The sequence below is a fragment of the Pinus tabuliformis genome, chromosome 1_1 (genome assembly GCF_031772625.1).
Source record: "Pinus tabuliformis cultivar Carrire ecotype Pingquan chromosome 1_1, CPIR1, whole genome shotgun sequence".
In the NCBI taxonomy this organism is placed as follows: domain Eukaryota; kingdom Viridiplantae; phylum Streptophyta; class Pinopsida; order Pinales; family Pinaceae; genus Pinus; species Pinus tabuliformis.
Genome location: NC_142297.1, coordinates 810182005 through 810193571, shown reverse-complemented (window position 1 = coordinate 810193571; position 11567 = coordinate 810182005). Strand labels below are relative to the sequence as shown.

The 11567-nt window shown below is 33.2% G+C and overlaps 1 protein-coding gene across 1 annotated transcript; it reads left to right on the top strand.

The window, feature by feature from the left end:
• Positions 1-4558: 4558 nt before the first annotated feature.
• LOC149216506 (uncharacterized) lies at positions 4559-5393 on the top strand. The gene has a single exon (XM_089391211.1). It carries the CDS (start codon positions 4610-4612, stop codon positions 5288-5290), a length of 681 nt encoding a protein of 226 aa, XP_089247337.1. The 5' UTR covers positions 4559-4609; the 3' UTR covers positions 5291-5393.
• Positions 5394-11567: the final 6174 nt, after the last annotated feature.

Below are 11567 nucleotides of genomic sequence, written 5' to 3'. Positions count from 1 at the left end.
AATCCTAAAATGTTAAATACTGTACACATTTCCCAAATTTATTTAGTCAATTTGCATTGAAAATAAAGGATCAAAGGGCCCACAGTCAGATTGCAGAGATTAGAAATATCTCTAGATTTCGAGTCTCGACCCACAGTCGAAGTGTGGAGATTAGCTCACAATCTGAGTGCGAAGATTAGCAATACCCCGCGCTTTCGCATTTGTTTTCCCATTTGAATTTATTTATTTACAAAGGTTCACAGTTCCAAAAAAATCGAGAAAATAACTCGTTGTCTGTAATAAAACCACAATGAAAATGAAAATGGGTGCCTGTTAAATTTCACCCACTTCAAAATGTTTGTTTGTTTATTTTTGTCTTAATTTTTAAATATTTTTTTAAGTACTCTTATATTATTTTTTTCCTGCTATCTACATTTTTTTTATAGTACTGTTTGCTGGAGTCATTTAGAAACCAATCTCTGTGGTTCATCATTAGGATTCGATCCAAGAATTTTTAAATATTTTTATATTTTTCAATATTTGTTATGTTGCTTGAGTTTCTGGAATTTGGATACATTGGTAACGGCTAAAGATTTCCCTAAAATTTACAAGAAACCCCTAATCAAGAACAGTAATATTATATAAAAAAAAAAAAATTAATTAAAAAAAAAAAAAAAATTCCCGAAGAAAAAGCGAAACTTTTTATTAAATAGATAAAAAGTTACATTGCAAATGCAAAGCATTTCTTTGCTGTTATGGAGCAGTCCATAACGCTGCTATGAAACAAAAAACTGTCCTTTTACTAAGGACCACCTGTCCATAAGCTTGCAAAACTGTTCTAACCAAAAGCTAAAACTTTTCCAGCTATTAGTTTTAAGAGCTTCTCCCTAAAGAGGTAAAACAAACAGTCAATGAAAACAGGTCTCCTCAGAAGAGGAAAAACGACCTTTACAGCAGAACGTATTTGCTGAAAAGTATTTTGTTTTATGATTACATTCCCCTGAGTTCCAAAAGAAAGACTAAAAACATAGCATTCTGAAACCAATTTTCTAAATGTAGGGGGGAAACTCTGACACTCGGATCATAAAAAAGTAATTTTTTTAATTATATAATTTATATAATAATCAAAATTTAATATTGAATCAAAATATTCAAATATTAAAATCAATTTAAATATATAAATAATAAATATATAATCTCCCTTATATATAAATATATTGTCTAGGTGTCTCTCTCCCTAAGTCTTTCTTTTTTATATATATAAAATATTAAAATGTCAAGCATAGCTACCAAATACGCCTGCGGAAATTCGGCAATTCGATTCGAACATCGAATAATTCGATGAAAATTCAATTCGGTTCATGGTAACTTCGTTTGGATAACAGAAAATTCACTATTTATAGTTTATTATAATTTATTGCACGGATTTGTTAATTTGTCTCTCAGATAATAGTAAGTTCAGTGATCTTTGTTAATTTGCGTTTTTGAGAATAGTAAAGTAGTAATCCTTAACCATAAAATAGATAGGTGCCTTATTGCAGTAGGAAATGGAAAGGCCACCGGATTGTAGGTAGGAAATGGAAACAAATTTTGAGTGGAGAAAATTTCTTATTTTTAATTTGAGTATTGCTTCAAAGGGTTTAGATAATAAAGAAAGAAGCAAAATCTTGAAGAGTAAATTTTATAATAATTAATTGATTTTCTAAATATAATATATTTATATTAAGAGAAATCTTATAAACATATTTTTGAATGTTTAATTTTTAAATATGTATTAATTATAAAAGATTTTAGATAAAATTTGAAATTAAAGAAAAGTAGTTCTGAGTTTAGAATATTTAATTTTTAAATAAATATTAATCATAAAATATTTTTAAATAAGATTTGAAAGTAAGAGGGAAGTTTTGAATTTTGAAAAGAAGAGAGATCTTGGAGGTAAGACAAATGTGGTTATAGTTTTAGTAAGTAAACTCTAATTTTAAAATTGTCTATATTGATTAAAATTATTAAAAATTATTTAAATTTCAAAATGAATGGGGAAAAATTGAACGCATTGTTGTTACATTATGATACATGATGAGTCTTTGAAACGATTTGGCTTAAAAATACAAAGGAACAGTGTTACATATGTTTCTCTAATTATTCTTAAGAGAAAAAGTAAACCAATTCTAATGTTTAAGCATTGAATGCCACATACAATATGCACACACAATCTTCTGCCATATATATGCATAAACAACAAAAAAATGCTCATCAGTATGACATCCCAGATATGGCCGTTACATCGAGGTGCCACACCCTTCCTTAACCCATCAAGAGATTGCTCCAATTTCTAAATTAAGGATATGGGTGTTAAGGATGTCTTTGGCCTTTCTTCGTGCAAAAGTTTCAATTTAGGCTCATGTTTTGTGGGTAGTTCAGAATATTTCTCTACATACTTTGTATTCCCCAACCCCGAAACTCCAAAAAAAATAGTCTTCAAAGCTACCGGAATTTTCCCAAGCTCCCATTGCAACTCCCACTGAAAAAAAACATTAAAAGAAAACATTACAGTTCCAAAACTCCCAAAAACACGAGAACCATTAGAACAAGTTTCATAACTCTTAAAATTGCAATGTCACAGTTATTAATTGAGTTTCGGAACAATTGAGTTACATTCCTAAACTCTTTAGATTGAGATTATTATAAATGAAAGTTTATCATAATTGTATTGGAAAACGTCATTTACAAATATTTATATATTTATACATAATAATATATAAATTAGTCTAACTGCGTTTATTTTTTTCTTTCTTTTTTTCTACGCTTTGCAAAGTGGATTCGATGATTAAACTCTAAAAGATTCGAAACGTGGCCGAGAAAAAGTAGAATCGTAATGTTGAGAAGATAGAGGATGCAACCAGCATAGGGTGGAAATTCATAATGTAAACAACCATCGGTCTTGATTAGAAGCCGTCACCAAGTTTTTTGGACTGCAATCTGCAATGTATGTGGAATTCTCCAATTGGAACAAAGAGATGTATATTTTGTTTACGATAAGTTGAAAAAACATAAATAAAACCATATTGCACGATGAAATTATAAATCTAAAATGTTAATACATTGTATAAAGTGTGGAGTTGCAAAAGAAGTTCAATTTGGGTTTTTTTTGCATTTTTCTACTAGGCACAATGGATCAATGTTATGTATTTTTTTCATTTATGTAAAGGACCTGTAACAGTGGGTATAATAGTAGCAACAATGTTAGTGTCAAAGTACTTATTGTGAAAATGACAGCTCATTTATATACTTTTTTTAACTCTACACAATGTATTAATGATATGTCCCCCTCCCTCTCTCTTGTCTACCTAAGTGACCTCTCTCTTGGCTACCCAAATGACCTACAACATTGGGCAGAGAAGTGACAGTTTTAATGTAGGAGCATTTACAGCCAGAATGACCATAAATTAGTTTTCTTTATTTTAAAATGATTTATTAAAGATTGACAAATACCAAAAATAAAACACCCTTTATCAGGGGAATTATGTCTCATATAAACTTGTTGAGACAATTAAAAATTAGAAATAAAATTTCCATAAAAATAAAAATTTATTTTTAAATTTACAGAAAATAGAAATATTCAACATTTTCTAGAAACTTTGATTAAAATTATAAAAAATAAAATAAAATAATATAAAGTCAATCCACTATCACTATTAAACAAATAATGCAGTACCTCGTTAAACGATGATTAATATAATATTCGGTTAAGGTTTTAATATTTTAGGTATAAAGCAATTGGGTGGAATAAAAACTCTTCAGAATAATACTTTGTCTTTCGTTTTTAGTGTAACCAGGCAACGTTGATTGTAAAATCAAAAATATTTGCAAATTCATAATAATATTTTGATGAAAACATAGTGGTTAAATATATTTGAAATTTATAATAATATGTTGATTAAGAAATTATTAATTAAAATAAATTTAAATATAGATAAATTTTTTAAAATTAATATTTAAGAGATGGATACATAAATTTGTACAAAATCATGCAATGAGTGCTAAGTGAACTATTCAAAAATCATGAGAAATTAGTCACTTTACGACTACCTCTCATGGAAATGGTCATACTTTGAATGACTTACTTAACGCAGTTGAATCCCAAAAATGATATCTAAAATTTTTTAAAATTAATATTTAAGAGATGGATACATAAATTTGTACAAAATTAAATATTAAAAATAGAAAGGTTAGGTTCTTTTAGCGGAGAAAAGAGAGTACATTTGTGAAAAGAAGTGTCTTATTATTTTCCACCACCACATTATCCACGCCCCCATTGGTCGACACATACCACAAAATTCCAATTCAAAGCAGAGACATACCACCACATTATCCACGCCCCATTGGTCGAGACATACCACAAAATTCCAATTCAAAGCAAAAACGTTTAACCGCTTTGCGTCGTTGAGTCCTTTGTCCTCCAAATGTCCGCCCGCCTATGTTGACTCCATTACTTAGTCCAACACGCCAGCAACGCGTCTTCTGCTTTTCTCGTTCTATATAAGCCGTCGCTCCCAAACTAGCACTACACTACCTAAGCCCTGAGCTTATCTCGATTCATTCAGACTTTGATTTTTGCTGCTTCTTGAATATGACAGCAGCCATCTGTGCTGCGCTACTTGTTCTGGCAATGGCCGCACAGGGCATCCACGCCTTGGACTTTGTGGTCAACAACTCGGCCGAGGGCAGCGATGGCGGGACGAGATTTGACAGCGAGATAGGAAGGGCCAACGCCGCCAAGATAATGGACGCCGCCACCCAATTCATCTGGCAGACCTTCGCCCAGCAATCGTCCGCCGACAGGAAGAACGTGCAGACGGTAACTCTGTTTGTAGAAAGCATGAGCGGAGTCGCCTACACGAGCAACGACCAAATCCACTTGAGCGCCGAGTACGTTGCCAATTACCAGGGCGACGTAAAGAAGGAGATCACGGGCGTTCTGTACCACGAGATGACCCACGTCTGGCAGTGGGACGGCAAAGGCGGTGCGCCGTCAGGGCTGATCGAAGGCATCGCGGATTATGTTCGCCTCACTGCGGGCTTCGCCCCATCGCACTGGGTTAACCCTGGAAGCGGTGATAAGTGGGACCATGGCTACGATGTGACTGCCTATTTTCTCCAGTATTGCGACACCGTTGCCTCTGGTTTCGTTGCCAAGATGAATTCGAAACTGAGCGATGGATGGGACGTGGGATTCTTCAATGATCTCACTGGTAAATCTGTTGATGAGCTTTGGAAGGATTACAAGGCCAAGTATGCAAACTCCCCATGAAAAAAAATGGTAGACAGATTAACAACCTGTATCCCATCTATTGTTCAATAATGAATATGTCGTACTTTTGAATTAATATTAAATAAAAACGTATAAATCGTATTTTGTGATTATTTGAAGGAGAAATGAATGATAAAATAAGCTCATTCATTTCTTAATAATTCTCCTCAACCTTTGCAATGACTCCTATCTTGTCCTTTCATGTGGACAAGGTAGTCCCTTCTCTCATATTAAGTAATACTGACCTTGCATAGATCAACATAATAAAGTATGTTCTTTTAACCATTATTAAAAATAAATATATGGTGATGGATCTCCCACTTTTAGAATTATGTGCGAAGGGTTAGGCTCTTGTCTTTTCTATTCTCATTTTTGTGGGTATAACTTGATTATAAATTTTCTCCTAGTAAGCTAGGGGAAGGGTTGAGCCACTTTCACTGGCCCACAAGCCCATGGCACGCTTCCTTAGGAGTTCATTTAAGTTTTGCAAAAGTTACGCAATTGTGAGCCATGCACCACATTCATGATTTAGCATGGTTATTTGCACCACGGGGAATTTCAAGGGATTTGCAGTTGTTTCATATCGCTAACCATATTAGATGGCAAGGACAATTTTTTCAATCATTCAATATTTAATATTTAATGATCAGTGATTAATGGTTACTTAATTGAGAATTAAGATTTAGCATGAGATCTAAAAATATTTTTATATTGGTATAGATTGTAACAATATTAGGTTTGTTTTACAATTCGATTTTAATTCTCATTTATCAGGGTTTTTATTTTTTTTTAGTTTTATGTAATTTGTAACAAGCACCTATTCCCTTGCTTGGTTGCAAGGCCTTTTAGTTAGGCAAGTTGGACTGCCAACCTCACAATCAAGAGGGAAAAGTTAGGCTAGCCATGTTGTTTCCTCCTCCTAGGCTATGGTTGGCATCATCCCTCTCAATGCTCTGGTCCTCTGGATGTTTAATTTTCTCTCCAAGCATGAGGCACTTCATACTTCTCGCTAGTGCAAACTAGCAAGACAATGTTGTCTCACCCCTTCCTCCCCCACCCCCCTCCCCGCAAACTAGCAAGACAGTGTTGTCTCACCCCTTCCTCCCCCACCCCGCTCACCGCAAACTAGCAAGACAATGTTGTCTCACCCCTTCCTCCCCCACCTCCCCCTCCCAAACTAGGAGGACCTTTTGAGCCTAGGAATGTTGAGTCTCTCTCGCTATATGTTTTTATTCCTAGCCCTCAGTCTAATCCGCGTTTTTCTCTTATAGATGTCCCATGCCTTGGGATGGATCCACTACTAGCAAGTCTTGGTAAGGATAAGAGATTGCGTCAAGGATCCTCCACTCTTGCTAGACCATTCAGACTTGTCACATGCCTCTGATCTTTCAGGTTTGTTGCCATGCGAGGAAAAAGAGCTAGAGTAGGCAAGGAGCAACCTGCTACCAAGAGAGAGGCAACTCCATAGCTCAAACCTGAGCTAAGAGCTCAATAACTTGCTACTAGGATTTGACCCCCCAACCAATTCAAGAAGAGATTACTTAGGTGGAAAGCAAACTCTTCAATGAATAACACAATCATACAAACATCGATGTGTTTGCTAAGGTGGAAAATTGGGTTCCTAACACTGGCTAGGCAAGGGGCAGATATAATCAATACATGTACACAATTGACATCTATCAAAATCTCAATTTTGTTTTGGGGAGAGTGCTAATAGATCAAAATGAGATCAAAGAAGACATCATCTTGCCTCTAAATCAAATGCAATGACCTCTTATAGTTATGGATTGTTGGCTTGGGAGAATTGAATGGAAAATGGAACCTCCTTCTGATCTTGTGTGCTCTGTGAGAACAACAAGGAGCCCATTCTTGTCGAAGCAATTCATTCAAGAAAATAAGCATGCATGCTTATTTGCCTCTTTACTTTTAGTTTTCTTGTCTTAGATCCCTGAAAAATGACCTTTGCATCCAAAAATATATATCTTCAATGTCTTGCATCTAGGAGTCAAAAAATTCATCTTTTCATTTGTCATTTTGAAACATTTGAAGTTCTTTGTTTGGTCTAGTTTCCCTAGTGTCAGGTTAGCACAAAATTCTTATGCTATGAATGTAAATTTATGAAAACAGATAATACACTTCTTATGTTGTGAATATAAATTTGTGAAAACAAACAATACATAATTTCACCTCACAATAATAAAACAATAACTCAATTATAAATTTGGAATATTTCGAAAAAATTGACAAACATAATAAAATCAAAAAATTAACTTCCCTCCTCTCAATGAAAATTTTGAAAAACTTTGAAAACTACAATCAAAGTAATGAAAAATAATTTTTTATTTTAAATGCCAAAATTAATTACTACCAATAAATTTCAATTTATTTAAAAAATCACTTATTTATAAAAAAATTCCAATTTAAAATTGAAGTTGTCATTACCCTTCGACAACTATCTAGCCTATCATAGAAGGACATAAAATTATTTCCCATACAAATAAAAATTAAAACAAAACATTACTTTTCAAATTTGAAAGGGAGATTTTTTTGAGTTTCTTGAGATTTTTCATAACATGTTCTACTTGTCATTATTTTTATAGGAATTTTTTTTATTAATAATTTTTATATACACCATGGCAATTAACAAAAGAAAGAATGTTAACAATTTTCCCAATATCATCATAATTCAATAAAATAAATGTTATCATTTTTGTACAATAGGATTCTATTGCTATGGACCTCATGCATTCATGTATAGCCTATTTATTAAACTTACATCTTAGTAGTGAGCATTCAAAATGTTTTATTAAACTTACATCTTAGTAGTGGGCATTCAAAATATAAAGCTTTGGTTGTGGTGAATTCTTTTGCTACTTAGAGAGAAGAAAGAATTCCAATTTGAAGTAGCTCACCATTCACTTTTACATATGGTACCTACAAATATCATATGACTCCAACTATAGATCTTTGTACATCCTACAATACTTCCAATTTGAAGTAGCTCACCATTCACTTTTACATATGGTACCTACAAATATCATATGACTCCAACTATAGATCTTTGTACATCCTACAATACTTGTTTATATTTACCGTTGACTCAACCTACTTGCCTATACTACTTGCTCTGCTTGCTTGCATTTATGAATATTACATGCATATTTTCATTATATTTTGTTGGAAAGTTGAGCCTCTAATACTACTTGAAGGAAGCAATGAACAATACTGAGAGGGGGGAGGGGGAGAGGGTTGAATTAGTATTGTTTCATTATACCAATTTTTCCCTTTTTAAAAAATTATGCAATCATGCATTAGTTTACAAGCAACAGAAAATGAGTTTACAAGCAACAGAAAATGTATAACTATGAGAAACATGCATAAGCATAAATAAACCATAAGCACATTAATGATTAACACAGTAGACATCATCAACAAATCATCAAAAAAGGGGACACAAGATGTTAGGTGGAAACCGAAAGGCAAAATACCCTTATTTTGGTTAGAAAATGGTTGTGCAAGAGATCGCTAGAAAAAGGAAAAGGAATGACCAAAATAACCAGATGCTGAGAACTATTGGAAATAAGTGGCAAGAAAAAATAACAGACAATTACATTGGAATTTGCAGAGGCTGCAAAAGAAGGATAGGGATGCTGGATCCTAAAGAATCAAAGGTGATAAGGATCAAAACCCCAGATTTTATTAAAGTGGACTAGATCAAGCGAGCAGGATCAAGTGAAGAAAATATATAAAAGTTGAAGGAAGGATGGAAAGAGAGAGATTCAAGGAGATATGTTGAAATGTTGTCATTGTGATGATTGAAGGAACTCTTGCTATATTTGATCTTTCTATTTAATATGTATTGTATTCTGATCTAGTAGTGATCCACGCCCTCACTCATAATGAAATGCCTTTTATGATGTAATGATTAGGTTGATAATGAAAAGGAATTGCAGGAATTATTTGTGCATTTGAATTATGTTGGATTTTGCAGCCCCTTTAAAAATTTTGAATCTTAACTTAGAATATTCTTTGTGATTTCTATTATGTTTTGAACTTCTTCTTTAAGTATGTTATGTCTACAAGTGCGAAACTTATGAGATGATCGTATGTAATGGGTTATTTGTTGCGCTATTAATCGATGCCACATTGTGATCCTTTATCTTATTAATTCTTTTCACGCCTCGGGTGAGACACCTCTCTTTTTTACTAAGAGAGGTGAAAATGTCGGCAGATTGCTAGACTACGACAAACTATTTTGTTGGCACCCTGTGTCTGAACCCAGGGTCTAGAGTCTATTTAAATTTTAAGCCAACCAATGATTCCATTGTTAGGACCCTAAGTATTTTGAAGGGATTTGGATCATGGTGCCCAGGATCCTTAGATGCGATCTTTAAGATTGGTAGCATGAGCAAATCGGTCACTTTATTTTCCAACAAGATCAATTATGCCAGAAGAACCTAAAGTGGGTAAAAGAGGAGGTTTTGTAAGCAGATCCTGCCCACGGCCAATATGAAATATTATGGTGTAAGTTCCCTAAGGAACTCCATAACTAGCTATGTCGGCTGCAAATTAAAGGGGGAGCTCGAAATTGGATTAGGTCTCCTCATACTTGGACCATTGTTGATTTAACTAAGTTACATAAGCTAGATACGGAGTTGACTAGCATTGGGGGAATTTTGAGGTCTAAATTGGGCCTCCTAAGGAAATTATAAAATAATAGTGGAAATAATAAAATAAGATAAGATTACATCAATCAAATTTTAGAGGGAAAACAAAAAAATTAATTTTTTAAACTTGTATTTTTAACTTATCTCCCTATGGGGTTACTCAAATTTCAAGTGGAAACACTCATTGGATGCATAATTTGATTCCTCATCCAAGGAGTACCCATGTTTCATACTTTTGATGGATCTTTCTACACAAAAAATGAGAAATACATGAAAATCGTGATTGGAATCACGTTTTTTCATGTATTTCTCTTTTTTTCGTGTAGCAATGTCCATCGAAAGTATGGAACATGGGTACTCCTTGGATAAGGAATTCATTTTTTCATCCAACGAGTACTCCCACTCGAAATTTGAGTAAAACGTTCGGGATCTAAGTTGAAAAAGTAGTTTTATTATTTTTCAAATTTTTTACTTTTTTACTCCAAAAATGGCGAATCATCCCCATGGTTGACATCATCATCTTGAATCCTATTGGTTTTTATAAAGTTTATTTTAGTTGTACATTTTTCCTAGGAGGCCCATTTTAGACCTCAAAATTTCCCTAATGAGTGGTTGATTTTTTGGTACAAGCAACTCTAGAGAGCTATATTATTGAATTTGTTGTAGAATATCACTTATCTTTCTCCAAAGTTGAAATTGTATTTAGATATGGGTTGCGCAGAATATTGTTGAAGGAAATCCCTCTCTAGATTAAAGTTTTGATGGTGGCGGAAAACTTATTTTCTTTTCAAGAGAAAAATACGACAACTTAAAATTTTAAGTATTGGGGGTAGGATTTAATGAAGCAATGTTGTCTAGTTGTGGAAGATGAAGATGTTGTTGTGATGGATTCAGATGATTCACGGAGGGGTTGACATTTAAGGGCACAGAGGAGTGCACATATAGTTGATGAATGTGTTGAAGTATCGAAATTCTCTACCTACAACACTATAAGGGAGACCACCCAGTCTGGGCCTTAGAACAACTACTTTTATGTTGAAATGGTGGTTTGGACTGGTTTAACTAGGTCCAATTACCTTTTCCTTATTGTTATCGGTTTAAGATGTTTCTTTAGTTATCGATACACAGGGACATCAGATTAATTCTTCTTGCTGATCAGGAAAGAGAATGACCCTTAAGCCAATTAATGGCTCAGCTAAACCACACCTAGAGTTATCCTATGTCAAGTTAAGTGTTATTCTAGCCTAGATGTATTATACTAACCTAAGCGTTACTATATCAACTTAACGCTAATTATTAGTCCTAATATCACTATATTGAATATCTCATAATGTTATCTGAATATTAGTGATATGTTAGTCATTAGTATAAGTTAATATAAATCCTCTATATTAGTGATCATTAATATGTATATATATCTAATTATGTTAGAATATATTTCTACTTATTATCATAATACTAATGTTATATTAGATGCTAATATGTTACTATATGTTCTTATGTTATGCCTATATGCTTAGTATTACTTAATGTATATTTAACTACGAATTAATACTTTACTATTATATAATCCTATGATGAAACATTAACCAACTATTAGTTAATATTCT

Bases quoted from the DNA above. Each gene is read 5' to 3' on its own strand.
- LOC149216506 (XM_089391211.1), top strand. From the start codon at position 4,610: ATGACAGCAGCCATCTGTGCTGCGCTACTTGTTCTGGCAATGGCCGCA.